General features: G+C 58.0%; 1 protein-coding gene across 1 annotated transcript; it reads right to left on the bottom strand.

The window, feature by feature from the left end:
- Window positions 1-313: 313 nt before the first annotated feature.
- LOC121274846 (cardiotrophin-2-like) lies at window positions 314-6,142 on the bottom strand. Its single transcript, XM_041182217.1, has 3 exons — window positions 5,988-6,142; window positions 3,351-3,487; window positions 314-1,256 (listed from the first exon to the last, which is right to left on the bottom strand). The coding sequence occupies exons 1-3, from the start codon at window positions 6,013-6,015 to the stop codon at window positions 792-794; spliced, it is 630 nt and encodes a 209-aa protein (XP_041038151.1). The 5' UTR covers window positions 6,016-6,142; the 3' UTR covers window positions 314-791.
- Between the last annotated feature and the right edge of the window lie 11,362 nt (window positions 6,143-17,504).

The following is a 17,504-nucleotide window of genomic DNA, read 5'->3' as shown; positions in this document are numbered from 1 at the left end:
TAAAAAAACCCATCTGGTTCATTGTTTTAAAAAAAAAACCCATCTGGTTCATTGTTGTAAAAAACCCATCTGGTTCATTGTTGTAAAAAACCCATCTGGTTCATTGTTGTAAAAAAACCCATCTGGTTCATTGTTGTAAAAAAAAAAACCCCATCTGGTTCATTGTTGTAAAAAAAAACCCCATCTGGTTCATTGTTGTAAAAAAAAACCCCATCTGGTTCATTGTAAAAAAACCCATCTGGTTCATTGTTGTAAAAAAAACCCATCTGGTTCATTGTTGTTAAAAAAAACCCATCTGGTTCATTGTTGTTAAAAAAAACTCCATCTGGTTCATTGTTAAAAAAACCCCATCTGGTTCATTGTTAAAAAAAACCCATCTGGTTCATTGTTAAAAAACCCCATCTGGTTCATTGTTGTTAAAAACCCATCTAGTTCATGGATGTCCTTCAGGCCAGGAAATTGGCCATCCTTACCTGGTCTGGCCTACACATGTCTCCAGACCCACAGCCATGTGGTTGACTCTTAAATGCCCTCTGAACAAGGGGCTGTTAGGGATGGGATAGCCAGCTACGCCCACATCCCATGCACAAATAATAAATAAAAGCAGGCATGTGTACCCCTTTCGCAGCTTTGATAGTCTCTGTTACACTATGTTCGTTCCTTGATTGACGATGTGAGGAGTGGGCAGGGAGAAGGGAATCGGAGAGCAACCAGCACCTGAAGATCAGGGGATGTGAGGGAACTGGGATGTGTATTAGGGAGGGCAGGAATCCAGGAGAGGGATGTGGCGTTTACTGGACCCGAGGGGTCTTGCTCATCATGACAGCTAAGGACCTCTGGGAGCGCGTGAGCCAGAGTCGGTACTCCCGAAGGATCAGGTACCCCCGCAGCCTCCTCTGGAAGGGCACTGGCACGTCCAGGGACCGGAGGGGATCTTCGACTGGGGAGGGCCTCGCCTGGTGGAAGACAGAGAGGGCGGCAGTCAGCCGCCGCAGCAGCGGTGTGAGGTCATCATGGAGCTCAGTTAGGAGGCGGAGGAGGGCGGTCTGGTTGGGGCTGAGCTCTCGCTGGTCGTCCAGGAGGAGCTGCAGGTACTCCTGGAAGATGGAGTAGGCCTGGTGGTTTTCCAGCAAGCGCTGCCCGTCTGTCATGTTCCTCCAGGCTCGGTAAGGGATGGAGGCCCTGGGCAGGCCGTTGAGCCACAGGCCCTCGGTGGAAAAGTCGCTCCCGTTGAAAGGAGAGCCCTGGCAGAGCAGCTGAAAAAGAAAGAGTGGCACTTCAGACCCACTGCGCAGAGGAACTCCGGCCGAATCTGACCCTCCCATCCCACAGCATCGGAGGATCAGTGCTGAGGGAGCGCCGCACTGTCAGAGGGTCAGTGCTGAGGGAGAGCCGCACTGTCGGAGGGTCAGTACTGAGGGAGCGCCGCACTGTCGGAGGGTCAGTACTGAGGGAGTGCCGCACTGTCGGAGGGTCAGTACTGAGGGAGAGCCGCACTGTCAGAGGGTCAGTGCTGAGGGAGAGCCGCACTGTCGGAGGGTCAGTACTGAGGGAGAGCAGCACTGTCAGAGGGTCAGTACTGAGGGAGAGCCGCACTGTCGGAGGGTCAGTGCTGAGGGAGAGCCGCACTGTCGGAGGGTCAGTACTGAGGGAGAGCCGCACTGTCGGAGGGTCAGTACTGAGCGAGAGCAGCATTTTCGGATGGTCAGTACTGAGGGAGAGCCGCACTGTCGGAGGGTCTGTGCTGAGGGAGAGCCGCACTGTCGGAGGGTCAGCACTGAGGGAGAGCTGCACTTTCGGACGGTCAGTGATAAGGGAGCGCCGCACTGTCGGAGGGCCAGTACTGAGGGAGCGCCGCACTGTGGGAGGGTCAGTACTGAGGGAGCGCCGCACTGTGGGAGGGTCAGTACTGAGGGAGTGCCGCACTGTCGGAGGGTCAGTACTGAGGGATAGCCGCACTGTCGGAGGGTCAGTGCTGAGGGAGAGCCGCACTGTCGGAGGGTCAGTACTGAGGGAGAGCAGCACTGTCAGAGGGTCAGTGCTGAGGGAGAGCCGCACTGTCGGAGGGTCAGTACTGAGGGAGAGCCGCACTGTCGGAGGGTCAGTACTGAGGGAGAGCCGCACTGTCGGAGGGTCAGTGCTGAGGGAGAGCCGCACTGTCGGAGGGTCAGTGCTGAGGGAGAGCCGCACTGTCGGAGGGTCAGTACTGAGGGAGCGCCGCACTGTCAGAGGGTCAGTACTGAGGGAGCGCCGCACTGTCGAAGGGTCAGTACTGAGGGAGTGCCGCACTGTCGGAGGGTCAGTACTGAGGGAGAGCCGCACTGTCGGAGGGTCAGTACTGAGGGAGAGCCGCACTGTCAGAGGGTCAGTACTGAGGGAGCGCCGCACTGTCGGAGGGTCAGTACTGAGGGAGTGCCGCACTGTCGGAGGGTCAGTACTGAGGGAGAGCCGCACTGTCGGAGGGTCAGTACTGAGGGAGAGCCGCACTGTCGGAGGGTCAGTACTGAGGGAGAGCCGCACTGTCGGAGGGTCAGGTGCTGAGGGAGAGCCGCACTGTCGGAGGGTCAGTACTGAGGGAGAGCCGCACTGTCGGAGGGTCAGTACTGAGGGAGTGCCGCACTGTCGGAGGGTCAGTACTGAGGGAGAGCCGCACTGTCGGAGGGTCAGTGCTGAGGGAGAGCCGCACTGTCGGAGGGTCAGTACTGAGGGAGAGCCGCACTGTCGGAGGGTCAGTACTGAGGGAGCCGCACTGTCAGAGGGTCAGTACTGAGGGAGAGCCGCAATGTCGGAGGGTCAGTACTGAGGGAGCGCCGCACTGTGGGAGGGTCAGTGCTGAGGGAGAGCCGCACTGTGGGTCAGTGCTGAGGGAGAGCCGCACTGTCGGAGGGTCAGTGCTGAGGGAGCGCTGCACTGTCGGAGGGTCAGTACTGAGGGAGAGCCGCACTGTCGGAGGGTCAGTGCTGAGGGAGAGCCGCACTGTCGGAGGGTCAGTGCTGAGGGAGCGCCGCACTGTCGGAGGGTCAGTGCTGAGGGAGCGCCGCACTGTCGGAGGGTCAGTGCTGAGGGAGAGCCGCACTGTCGGAGGTTCTCAGGCTTGAGTTGAGGCCATGAGCTGGGGTAGGCCTCAGCCTTCGGTTGATGTCAAGCCCGAGTTGAACTTCAGGCTTCAGTTGACGTCACCTTGCTGTAGGCCAAAGGCTGGCTCACTAGAGACTCTGGGCCTCCCCTCTCGCCCCCAGGAGATGGCACTGGGGTGGGTTCTTGTCTGCAGTGGGTGGGGATGTTACAACCTGACGGAGAGTCCACCGTTTGCTGGGCCTGTCTGCTCCTCACGCTGCTGAGGTACTCACGTATGTGTCCAGCAGGCCCTGGGTCTTGTCGTGGAGCATCCTCACGTAGTCACAGAGCTCCTCGAGGAGACTCTCAGCCTCCACTGGCGCTGATTCCTGGCCTCCAGTCAGCAGCAGGAACACGACACAAAGATTCACTGCACAGTGCGAAAGAGAGAGAGAGAGAGAGTGCGTCAAAACGAGAAGCACCAGTCGAGGACATAGTGTCCTCATCAATACTCACACACTGACAGGAATCCACGGAATCTCTCTCTCCCTCTCTGTGCCTCTCCCCCTCTCCCTGTCTCTCTCTTCCCCAGGCTCTCTCTCTCTCTTTCTGTCCCTCTCACTCTCTCTATGTGTCTCTCGCTCACTGTCTCTCTCCGCCATCTCTCTCTGCCTCTTTCCGTTTCCCTCTCTCTGTCTCTATCTCTCTCTCTCTCTCTGTCTCTCTCTCTCTCTCTTTCTATCCCTCTCTCTCTCTCTGTGTCTCTCTCTCTCCTGTCTCTCTCTCTCCTGTCTCTCTCTCTCCTGTCTCTCTCTCTCCTGTCTCTCTCTCTCTGTCTCTCTCTCTGTCTCTCTCTCTGTCTCTCTCTCTCTCTGTCTCTCTCTCTGTCTCTCTCTCTGTCTCTCTCTCTCTGTCTCTCTCTCTCTGTCTCTCTCTCTCTCCTGTCTCCCTGTTTCTGTCTCTCTCTCTCTGTCTGTGTCTCTCTGTCTCTGTCTCTCTCTCTGTGTCTCTCTCTCTTTCTGTTCCTCTCACTCTCTCTCTGTGTCTCTCTCTCTCTTTCTGTCCCTCTTACTCTCTCTCTGTGTCTCTCTCTCTCTCTGTGTCTCTCTGTCTCTATCTCTCTGTCTCTATCTCTCTCCTGTCTCCCTGTTTCTGTCTCTCTCTCTGTCTGTGTCTCTCTGTCTCTGTCTCTCTCTGTCTCTGTCTCTCTCTGTGTCTCTCTCTCTGTGTCTCTCTCTCTCTTTCTGTCCCTCTCACTCTCTCTCTGTGTCTCTCTCTCTCTCTGTGTCTCTCTCTCTCTCTGTCTCTATCTCTCTGTCTCTATCTCTCTGTCTCTCTCTCTTTCTGTCCCTCTCTCTTTCTGTCCCTCTCACTCTCTCTCTGTGTCTCTCTGTCTCTATCTCTGTCTCTATCTCTGTCTCTATCTCTGTCTCTATCTCTGTCTCTATCTCTGTCTCTATCTCTGTCTCTTTCTGTCCCTTTCACTCTCTCTCTGTCTCTCTCGTGGGTCTGTTTCTCTCTCTCTCTGTTCTCTCTCCCTCCCTCTCTCCCTGTTTCTCTTTCTCTCTGTCTATCTCTTTCTCTCTGTCTCTCTCTCTCACGCTTTTTCTCTTTCTGTCTCTTGCTGTCTGCCTCTCTTGTGTCTCTCTATTTCCTTGTCTGTCTCTCTCTTTCTCTCTCTCCCTCTCTGTGTCTGTCTCTCTCTCTCTTCCTCTCTGTGTCTGTCTCTCTCTCTCTCTTCCTCTGTCCTCTCTCTGATTTCTCTGTCACTTTCCCTGTCTCACACTCTTTCTCTCTCTGTCTCGCTGCACCATGCCCCCCAACTCTGCCTTGATCTCTTTCTATCCCTCATGTATCTGTCTATCTCACTCTCGTACTTTCTCTCATGGTCCCTTCTCTCTCCCTCGCTCTCTGTCTGTCTCTATCACTGACACTTTCCTTCCTCTCACTCCAACAGCAAGGGAGACAGAAGGAGGGGTTGAGAGGCAGAAACACAACTGGAGGCAAGGAGACAGAGAGAGGGAGGAACAGAGAGAGAGGTGGAAAGCGGGGTGAGACACACACACACACACACCCCATAGGAGAGAGAGTGTGAGGGACAGACAGAGAGAAGAAGAGATGGGATGGAGGGATGGAGAGAAAGAAACCTGAAAGAGAGATAGATAGAGAGAAAGAGAGGGGGGGGGGGGTAGAGAGTGAACGTGCAGAGAGAGGGAGATAGAAAGATATATATATATAGAGAGAGAGACAGACAGACAGACAGAGAGAGAAAGACAGAGGGAGAGAGACAGAGAGGAAGAGGGAGAAAGAGAGAGAGAGAGGCACAGAGAGAGGGACAGACAGAAAGAGAGAGACGGAGAGAGAGAGACAGAGAGAGTGGGAGAGAGAGAAAGAGAGAGAGAGGCACAGAGAGAGGGACAGACAGAGAGACGGAGAGAGAGAGGCAGAGATAGACAGAGAGAGAGACAGAGAGAGACGGAGAGAGAGAGACAGAGAGAGAGACAGAGAGAGACGGAGAGAGAGAGACAGAGAGAGAGACAGAGAGAGATATAAGAGAGACAGGGAGAGAGATATAAGAGAGACAGAGAGAGAGATATAAGAGAAAGATAGTGCGACACAGAGAGATCGGCAGAGCAGGACAGAGAGAGAGAGAGGTAAAGCAAGACAGAGAGAGATATAAGAGAGAGATAGCGTGATACAGAGAGATAGACAGAGCAGGACGGAGAGAGAGGTAAAGCAAGACAGAGAGAGAGATAGAGTGAGGCAGAGCGAAAGAGAGAGAGAGATTGAGACAGAGAGAGGGGCAGAGAGAGAGAGACAGGGACAGATGGAGAGATGGAGAAAATAAAAGATGGGGATGGAGGGAAAGAGAATTTGCCAAGGTGGGTCAGAAAGTTACTGCGTATTGACAGACGCACATGCGTACTCACTCAGCGTGGGAGACATTCTGCGATACATCGGTGTAAACCCTGCCTCTGTGTGGCTGTGTGTGTTCACAGGCTTCAGTCAGCCTCGCTCCTCCTCTCGCTGTCTGACTCTGCCTGGATCTCTCTGGGTATTTATAGGGCTCGGGTAGGAAGCTCTCACCTCTCTCTCCACCCTGCTCTGATCCGCCTCTCTGCATTCCTCAGATTGGCAGGTTGTCAACTGGCAGCTCCTTTCGCCACCCCCTCTCTCTCTCTCTCTCTCACACACACACACACACACACAAACACTCACACACACACCATTAATGTCAGGGCACTTCCTCCCACCCTCGATGAACTGCAGGGGACATTTCCCTGGCACACAGCCCGACACTTGGGGAGATTCTTGGAAGGAACCGGAGCTCTCAGTGACCGAGTTTGGCTGATTTCCCGGTCGGCTCTCTCTGGAGGAAGGACGAAGGGATTGAGGCGAATTCAAAGAGGCTTAGCTGTCATCACCTTCCTTTTCATTCAGTTCTATTTTATTTTTTTTTAAAACAAGAGGGTGGTGAGCAGAATTTCGTCAAGACTATTAAATTGGACAATTGCTGGCACCAGGAACAAACCAGTTAAACATCAGTGACAGGAGCGCAGGCTGGGAATCTGAAATTGAACCCTCAACAGGTCTGGCAGCCTCTTCAGAGAGAGGGAGAGACAGAGGGAGAGACAGAGTTAACACTTCAGCTCCGTGACTTCTGGAAATACACCATCGATTGTCGGATCCTGGTGCTGAAGAGGGAGAGAGGGAACACAGAGACCATGTCCGCAGGTCCCAGGAGCGGGCAGGACAGGTAGATCAAGTGGTTAGGGAGCGAGGCGGGATACTTACCTTAGTCTGCCTCAAGCATAGGATTTTTTTTTCAAAATCATACTTTACTCATCACATTTTTACAAGTGCAAATTCAGTATTCCAGAATGGGCAAAAAATTCAGCATTACTTCCAGAAAGGACAAGAAAATCCAACTTTCCTCACAGAAAGGACAAGAAAATCCAACTTTCCTTCCAGAAAGGACAAGAAAATCCAACTTTCCTCACAGAAAGGAGAATAAAATCTAACTTTCCTCACAGAAAGGACAAGAAAATCCAACTTTCCTCACAGAAAGGACAATAAAACCCAAGTTTCCTCATAGAAATGACAATAAAATCCAACTTTCCTCACAGAAAGGGCAATAAAATCCAACTTTACTCACCGAAAGGGCAATAAAATCCAACTTTACTCACAGAAAGGGCAATAAAATCCAACTTTCCTCACAGAAAGGACAATAAAATCCAACTTTCCTCACAGAAAGGACAATAAAATCCAACTTTATTCAGAGAAAGGGCAATAAAATCCAACCTTCTCACAGAAAGGACAATAAAATCCAACTTTCCTCACAGAAAAAGGAATAAAATCCAACTTTCCTCACAGAAATGACAATAAAATCCAACTTTCCTCTCAGAAAGGACAATAAACTCCAACTTTCCTCACAGAAATGACAATAAAATCCAACTTTCCTCACAGAAAAAGGAATAAAATCCAACTTTCCTCACAGAAATGACAATAAAATCCAACTTTCCTCTCAGAAAGGACAATAAACTCCAACTTTCCTCACAGAAATGACAATAAAATCCAACTTTCCTCACAGAAAAAGGAATAAAATCCAACTTTCCTCACAGAAAGGACAATAAAATCCAACTTTCCTCTCAGAAAAGTTTGCCACATGCATTTAAAACTTTTTTTTAGAAGTACTTCGATATGGGCTTGATGCCCGAGAATCGATGGGGGTCTGGGCCGAGGGACAGTGAGGGGGAGAAGTCTGGACCACAGTTTTCGTGGCTGGTGTGGAGTCGATGGGCTGAATGTACTCCTCCCGATCTGCAAATTCCGAAGTTTAAGTGCTTTATCTTCCTTACTAGAAGAGCAGAGCAGGGGATGGGGAAGTTTCAGGTCATAAATTGGGCCCAGGTGCCTGGTATGAGGAAGGAGTTCTTTGCCTGTCAGACCTCCAGGTGCCCAAGCGGAAGGTGAAGCAGCCGGGAATTTCCCAGCTTCCTACAGAAGGGAATTCCCTGTCAAGTGGGTCAGGGTGTACGCAGAGCTGTCCACAGCTACCTCCCACTCCACCACTCCACACGGCAGCTGTACAGGGAAGGAATTTAACCTCGTGTGGTACCTGTGCAGGGAGTGTTTGATGGGGACGGTGTAGAGGGAGATTTACTCTGTATCTAACCCCGTGCTGTACCTGTCCTGGGAGTGTTTGATGGGGACAGTGAAGAGGGAGATTTACTCTGTATCTAACCCCGTGCTGTTCCTGTCCTGGGAGTGTTTGATGGGGACAGTGTAGCAGGAGATTTATTCTGTATCTAACCCCATGCTGTTCCTGTCCTGGGAGTGTTTGATGGGGATGCTGTAGAGGGAGATTTACTCTGTATCTAACCCCGTGCTGTACCTGTCCTGGGAGTGTTTGATGGGGACAGTGTAGAGGGAGCTTTACTCTGTATCTAACCCTGTGCTGTTCCTGTCCTGGGAGTGTTTGATGGGGACAGTGTAGAAGGAGATTTACTCTGTATCTAACCCCGTGCTGTTCCTGTCCTGGGAGTGTTTGATGGGGATGCTGTAGAGGGAGCTTTACTCTGTATCTAACCCCGTGCTGTACCTGTCCTGGGAGTGTTTGATGGGGATGCTGTAGAGGGAGCCTTGCTCTGTATCTAACCCCGTGCTGTACCTGTCCTGGGTGTGCTTGATGGGGACAGTGTAGAGGGAGATTTACTCTGTATCTAACCCCGTGCTGTACCTGTCCTGGGAGTGTTTGACGGGCACATTGATAGGATCATTAGATTAGATTGATCAAAGCTGTTTCTTCTGGTGGTGGTGGGTATGGTTTGTAGAGGGAGTCTATCTACCATCTACAAGGCACAAGTCAGGAGTGTGATGGGACACTCCCCACTTGCCTGGATGAGAGCAGCTCCCACAACACTCAAGAAGCTCGACATCATCCAGGACAAAGCAGCTCCACTTGATCGGCCCCCCATCCACAAACATTCACTCCCTCCACCACCGACGCACAGTAGCAGCAGTGTGTGTACCATCTACAAGATGCACTGCAGCAACTCACCAAGGCTCCTTTGACAGCGCCGCCCAAACCCACGACCTCTACCATCTAGAAGGACAAAGGCAGCAGACACATGGGGAACACCACCACCTGGAAGGTCCCCTCTGAGCCCCTCACCATCCTGACTTGGAAATATATCGGCCGTTCCTTCACTGTCGCTGGGTCCAAATCCTAGAACTCCCTCCCTAACAGCGCTGTGGGTGTACCTACACCACAGGGACAAAATCCTGGAACTCCCTCCCTAACAGCGCCGTGGGTGTACCTACACCACACGGGGACTGCAACGGCTCAAGATGGCGGCTCACCCAGCACCTTCTCAAGGGGCAATCAGGGATAGGCAATAAACGCTAGGCCCGGACAGAGATGCCCTCATCTCATGAAAGATAGATATCTTTTGGAATTCCCTGCAGGTGACGCAGTATCTAGGGATTGGGCTTACGATTGCACTTCCATCTCTAATTGAGTGGCGAAACCAACTTGATGGCCTGTCTGGTACAGGAGGAGGCCATTCTGCTCATCTCCCCCCGTGCTGGCTCTCTGGTAGAGCTATCCAATCGATCCCACTCCCTCCTCCTGCTCTCCCTCCCCACCCCCCCCATCGCCCTGTGAATTTTTCCCCTTCCAGTGTTTCTCCAATGCCCCCATTCTGAGTGTTCCCACTGAATCTGCTTCCACCGACCTTTCAGGCAGCACCTTCCAGATCATAACTCGCTGGGTCCCACAAACCCTGTCCCCATCTCCGCAACCCCCCCACACACACACAACACACACCCCCCCTCAACTCTGGTTCTTATCCCAATCACCTCCGATCCGTGTCCCTCTGGTTTCCCCTCCCTCCTGGGAACAGTTTCCTCCTCGTTCCCTCGATTCGAACTCCATCCTGACATTGGACGCTTGTTTTGAAGAATGGGGGCACCAATGGCGTTTAAATCTCTGTCAATCTTTTCGGACGCTTGCAAGGTTATCCATCCCTCACTGAGGAGGCAGTCATGAGGCTCCTTCGTTAGTATAACTTGGTGTCTACTTCAACTTCACACTCCCGCCCGCTCCCCGCACCCCTTGATTCCCCGCGAGACTGAAAATCTCCCGATCCCAGCCTCTGACATACTCGGGGATGGACACGAGCCTTCCAGGGGGAGAATTCCAAAGATTCCGCACCCTCCGAGTGAAGAAATCTCTCCTCGGCCCAGTCCAAGATGGCCGATCCCTCCATCGTAAGTCTGCGCCCACAGCCCCCCCCACCCCCGACCACCATGTGTTCTCAATTCCCCACAGCCGGGTCTACACCGTCTAACTCCCCCTTCAGAGAGCCGTGTAGAACCTCAATGAGGTCGCCTCTCGTTCTTTGAAACTCTGGAGGATGCAGGCCCAACTTCCTCAGCCTCCCAGCGAGGGACGGCTGGCATGGGCATGACAGGCTGAGTGGCCCGCGTAGGCCGCGGGTTGGCCACAGTACCATTGGAGGAGGGTGTGTGGGTGACGGGGTGGGGGGCGGATGCCCGGCAGGGAGGTCTCCCTCCTGCCCGGGTCCTTCTGTGAGCATCGCTCACCCCACCCCAGCCCAACCCAGCCCAACCCACCCCAACCCACCCCAACCCAACTCACCCCAACCCACCCCAGCCCAACCCAACTCACCCCGACCCAACCCACCCCAGCCCGACCCAACCCAACCCAGCCCGACCCAGCCCAACCCACCCCGACCCAACCCACCCCAGCCCGACCCAACCCAGCCCAGCCCGACCCACCCCAGCCCAACCCGACCCACCCCAGCCCAACCCGACCCAACCCAACCCAGCCCAACCCAACCCGCCCCAACCCAACCCAACCCACCCCAGCCCAACCCAACCCAACCCAACTCACCCCAACCCACCCCAACCCAACCCAGCCCAACCCAGCCCAACCCAGCCCAACCCAACCCACCCCAGCCCACCACAGCCCAACCCAACCCAACCCACCCCAGCCCAACCCAACCCACCCCAGCCCAACCCACCCCAGCCCAACCCAACTCACCCCAACCCAACCCAGCCCAACCCACCCCAGCCCAACCCACCCCAGCCCAACCCAGCCCAACCCAACCCAGCCCAACCCAACCCAACCCAGCCCAACCCAACCCAACCCAACCCAACCCAACCCACCCCAGCCCAACCCACCACAACCCAACCCAGCCCAACCCAACCCAGCCCAGCCCAACCCACCCCAGCCCAACCCAACTCAGCCCAACCCAACCCACCCCAGCCCAACTCACCCCAACCCAACCCACCCCAGCCCAACCCACCCCAGCCCAACCCAGCCCAACCCAACCCAACCCAGCCCAACCCAGCCCAACCCAGCCCAACCCAGCCCAACCCAGCCCAACCCAACCCACCCCAACCCAACACAACCCAACCCAGCCCAACCCAGCCCAACCCAGCCCAACCCAACACAGCCCAACCCAACCCAACCCAGCCCAACCCAACGCAGCCCAACCCAGCCCAACCCAGCCCAACCCAACTCAACCCAACCCACCCCAACACACCCCAGCCCAACACAACCCAACCCAGCCCAACCCAACCCACCCCAGCCCAACCCAGCCCAACCCAACCCAACCAAACCCAGCCCAGCCCAACCCAACCCAACCCAGCCCAACCCAGCCCAACCCAACCCAGCCCAACCCACCCCAGCCCAACCCAACCCAGCCCAATCCAACCCAACCCAGCCCAACCCAGCCCAACCCAACCCAGCCCAACCCAACCCAGCCCAACCCAGCCCAACCCAACCCAGCCCAACCCAACGCAGCCCAACCCAACGCAGCCCAACCCAGCCCAACCCAACCCAACCCAACCCAGCCCAACCCAACCCAACCCACCCCAACACACCCCAGCCCAACACAACCCAACCCAGCCCAACCCAACCCACCCCAGCCCAACCCAGCCCAACCCAACCCAACCCAACCCAGCCCAGCCCAGCCCAACCCAACCCAGCCCAACCCAGCCCAACCCAGCCCAACCCAGCCCAACCCACCCCAGCCCAACCAAACCCAGCCCAATCCAACCCAACCCAACCCAACCAAACCCCAACACACCCCAGCCCAACCCAACCCACCCCAGCCCAGCCCAACCCACCCCAGCCCAACCCACCCCAGCCCAACCCAACCCACCCCAGCCCAACCCAACCCAACCCACCCTAGCCCAACCCACCCCAGCCCAACCCAACCCACTCCAGCCCAACCCAACTCAACCCACCCCAGCCCAACCCAACACACCCCAGCCCAACCCAACACACCCCAGCCCATCCCACCACAGCCCAACCCAACCCAGCCCAACCCAACACAGCCCAACCCACCCCAGCCCAACCCACCCCAGCCCAGCCCAACCCAGCCCAGCCCAACCCAACCCACCCCAGCCCAACCCAGCCCAACCCAGCCCAACCCAGCCCAACACAGCCCAACACAGCCCAACCCACCCCAGCCCAACCCAGCCCAACCCAACCCAGCCCAACCCAACCCAACCCAGCCCAACCCAACCCAACCCAACCCAACCCACCCCAGCCCAACCCAGCCCAGCCCAACCCAACCCACCACAACCCAACCCAGCCCAACCCAACCCAACCCAGCCCAACCCACCCCAGCCCAACCCAACTCAGCCCAACCCAACCCACCCCAGCTCAACTCACCCCAACCCAACCCACCCCAGCCCAACCCACCCCAGCCCAACCCAGCCCAACCCAGCCCAACCCAACCCAACCCACCCCAACCCAACACAACCCAACCCAGCCCAACCCAGCCCAACCCAACACAGCCCAACCCAACCCAACCCAGCCCAACCCAACCCAGCCCAGCCCAACCCAACGCAGCCCAACCCAGCCCAACCCAGCCCAACCCAGCCCAACCCAACTCAACCCAACCCACCCCAACACACCCCAGCCCAACACAACCCAACCCAGCCCAACCCAACCCACCCCAGCCCAACCCAGCCCAACCCAACCCAACCAAACCCAGCCCAGCCCAACCCAGCCCAACCCAGCCCAACCCAGCCCAACCCAACCCACCCCAACCCACCCCAGCCCACCACAGCCCAATCCAACCCAACCCACCCCAGCCCAACCCAACCCACCCCAACCCAACCCACCCCAGCCCAACCCACCCCAGCCCAACCCACCCCAGCCCAACCCACCCCAGCCCAACCCAGCCCAACCCAACCCAGCCCAACCCAACCCAACCCAGCCCAGCCCAACCCAGCCCAACCCAAACCAACCCAGCCCAATCCAACCCACCCCAGCCCAACCCAACCCAACCCAACCCAGCCCAACCCAACCCACCCCAGCCCAACCCACCACAACCCAACCCAGCCCAACCCAACCCGCCCCAACCCAACCCAACCCACCCCAGCCCAACCCAACTCACCCCAACCCACCCCAACCCAACCCAGCCCAACCCAACCCAACCCACCCCAGCCCAACCCACCCCAGCCCAACCCAACTCACCCCAACCCAACCCAGCCCAACCCACCCCAGCCCAACCCACCCCAGCCCAACCCAGCCCAACCCAACCCAGCCCAACCCAACCCAACCCAGCCCAACCCAACCCAACCCAGCCCAAACCAACCCAACCCACCCCAGCCCAACCCACCACAACCCAACCCAGCCCAACCCAACCCAGCCCAGCCCAACCCACCCCAGCCCAACCCAACTCAGCCCAACCCAACCCACCCCAGCCCAACTCACCCCAACCCAACCCACCCCAGCCCAACCCACCCCAGCCCAACCCAGCCCAACCCAACCCAACCCAGCCCAACCCAGCCCAACCCAGCCCAACCCAGCCCAACCCAACCCACCCCAACCCAACACAACCCAACCCAGCCCAACCCAGCCCAACCCAACACAGCCCAACCCAACCCAACCCAGCCCAACCCAACGCAGCCCAACCCAGCCCAACCCAGCCCAACCCAACTCAACCCAACCCACCCCAACACACCCCAGCCCAACACAACCCAACCCAGCCCAACCCAGCCCAACCCAACCCAACCAAACCCAGCCCAGCCCAACCCAGCCCAACCCAGCCCAACCCAACCCAGCCCAACCCACCCCAGCCCAACCCAACCCAGCCCAATCCAACCCAACCCAGCCCAACCCAGCCCAACCCAACCCAGCCCAACCCAACCCAACCCAGCCCAACCCAGCCCAACCCAACCCAGCCCAACCCAACCCAGCCCAACCCAACGCAGCCCAACCCAGCCCAACCCAACCCAACCCAACCCAACCCAGCCCAACCCAACCCAACCCACCCCAACACACCCCAGCCCAACACAACCCAACCCAGCCCAACCCAACCCACCCCAGCCCAACCCAGCCCAACCCAGCCCAACCCAACCCAACCCAACCCAACCCAGCCCAGCCCAGCCCAACCCAACCCAGCCCAACCCAGCCCAACCCAGCCCAACCCAACCCAGCCCAACCCACCCCAGCCCAACCAAACCCAGCCCAATCCAACCCAACCCAACCCAACCAAACCCCAACACACCCCAGCCCAACCCAACCCACCCCAGCCCAGCCCAACCCACCCCAGCCCAACCCACCCCAGCCCAACCCAACCCACCCCAGCCCAACCCAACCCAACCCACCCTAGCCCAACCCACCCCAGCCCAACCCAACCCACTCCAGCCCAACCCAACTCAACCCACCCCAGCCCAACCCAACACACCCCAGCCCAACCCAACACACCCCAGCCCATCCCACCACAGCCCAACCCAACCCAGCCCAACCCAACACAGCCCAACCCACCCCAGCCCAACCCACCCCAGCCCAGCCCAACCCAGCCCAGCCCAACCCAACCCACCCCAGCCCAACCCAGCCCAACCCAGCCCAACACAGCCCAACACAGCCCAACACAGCCCAACCCACCCCAGCCCAACCCAACCCAGCCCAACCCAACCCAACCCAACCCAGCCCAACCCAACCCACCCCAGCCCAACCCAGCCCAGCCCAACCCAACCCACCACAACCCAACCCAGCCCAACCCAACCCAACCCAGCCCAACCCACCCCAGCCCAACCCAACTCAGCCCAACCCAACCCACCCCAGCCCAACTCACCCCAACCCAACCCACCCCAGCCCAACCCACCCCAGCCCAACCCAGCCCAACCCAGCCCAACCCAACCCACCCCAACCCAACACAACCCAACCCAGCCCAACCCAGCCCAACCCAGCCCAACCCAACACAGCCCAACCCAACCCAACCCAGCCCAACCCAACCCAGCCCAGCCCAACCCAACGCAGCCCAACCCAGCCCAACCCAGCCCAACCCAGCCCAACCCAACTCAACCCAACCCACCCCAACACACCCCAGCCCAACACAACCCAACCCAGCCCAACCCAACCCACCCCAGCCCAACCCAGCCCAACCCAACCCAACCAAACCCAGCCCAGCCCAACCCAACCCAACCCAGCCCAACCCAGCCCAACCCAACCCAGCCCAACCCACCCCAGCCCAACCAAACCCAGCCCAATCCAACCCAACCCAGCCCAACCCAGCCCAACCCAACACAGCCCAACCCAACCCAGCCCAACCCAGCCCAACCCAACCCAGCCCAACCCAACCCAGCCCAACCCAACGCAGCCCAACCCAGCCCAACCCAACCCAGCCCAACCCAACCCAACCCACCCCAACACACCCCAGCCCAACACAACCCAACCCAGCCCAACCCAACCCACCCCAGCCCAACCCAGCCCAACCCAACCCAACCCAACCCAGCCCAGCCCAACCCAACCCAACCCAGCCCAACCCAGCCCAACCCAACCCAGCCCAACCCACCCCAGCCCAACCAAACCCAGCCCAATCCAACCCAACCCAACCCAACCAAACCCCAACACACCCCAGCCCAACCCAACCCACCCCAGCCCAGCCCAACCCAACACAGCCCAACCCACCCCAGCCCAACCCAACCCACCCCAGCCCAACCCAACCCAACCCACCCTAGCCCAACCCACCCCAGCCCAACCCAACCCACTCCAGCCCAACCCAACTCAACCCACCCCAGCCCAACCCAACACACCCCAGCCCAACCCAACACACCCCAGCCCATCCCACCCCAGCCCAACCCAACCCAGCCCAACCCAACACAGCCCAACCCACCCCAGCCCAGCCCAACCTAGCCCAGCCCAACCCAACCCACCCCAGCCCAACCCAGCCCAACCCAGCCCAACCCAGCCCAACCTAGCCCAACACAGCCCAACCCACCCCAGCCCAACCCAGCCCAACCCAGCCCAGCCCAGCCCACCCCAGCCCAGCCCACCCCAGCCCAACCCAGCCCCACCCAACCCAGCCCAACCCAAAACAACTCAACCCAACCCAGCCCCACCCAACCCAGCCCAACCCAAAACAACTCAACCCAACCCAACTCAGCCCAACCCAATCCAGCCCAACCCAGCCCAACCCAACCCAACCCAGCCCACCTCAGCCCAACCCAGCCCACCTCAGCCCAACCCAGCCCAGCCCAGCCCATCCCAGCCCAGCCCAACCCAACTCAGCCCAACTCAGCCCCACCCAACCCAGCCCAACCCAAAACAACTCAACCCAACCCAGCCCAACCCAACCCAGCCCAACCCAACCCAGCCCAACCCAACCCAGCCCAACCCAGCCCAACTCAACTCAGCCCAACCCAACCCAGCCCAACCCAACTCAGCCCAACCCAATCCAGCCCAACCCAACCCAATCCAGCCCAACCCAACTCAGCCCAACCCAGCCCAACCCAACCCAACTCAGCCCAACCCAATCCAGCCCAACTCACCCCAACCCAACCCAATCCAGCCCAACCCAACTCAGCCCAACCCAGCCCAACCCAACTCAGCCCAACCCAACCCAACTCACCCCAACCCAGCCCACCCCAACCCAACTCACCCCAACCAAACCCAACCCAGCCCAGCCCAACCCACCGCAACCCAACCCAACACAGCCCAACCCAACACAGCCCAACCCAACCAAAACTAACCCAGCTCACCCCAACCCAACACAACCCAGCCCAGCACAACACACCGCAACCCAACCCAACACAGACCAACCCAACTCACCCCAACCCAACCCAACCCAGCCCAGCACAACACATCGCAACCCAACCCAACACAGCCCAACCTAACTCACTCCAGCCCAACCCAACCCAACTCACCCCAACCCAACACAACCCAGCCCAGCCCAACACACCGCAACCCAACCCAACACAGACCAACTCAACTCACCCCAACCCAACCCAACCCAGCCCAGCCCAACCCAACCCACCGCAACCCAACCCAACACAGCCTAACCCAACTCACTCCAACCCAACCCAACTCACCCCAACCCAACACAACCCAGCCCAGCACAACACATCGCAACCCAACCCAACACAGCCCAACCTAACTCACTCCAGCCCAACCCAAC

The sequence above is a fragment of the Carcharodon carcharias genome (genome assembly GCF_017639515.1).
Source record: "Carcharodon carcharias isolate sCarCar2 chromosome 38 unlocalized genomic scaffold, sCarCar2.pri SUPER_38_unloc_8, whole genome shotgun sequence".
In the NCBI taxonomy this organism is placed as follows: domain Eukaryota; kingdom Metazoa; phylum Chordata; class Chondrichthyes; order Lamniformes; family Lamnidae; genus Carcharodon; species Carcharodon carcharias.
This window is presented reverse-complemented; position numbering and strand designations above follow the sequence as displayed.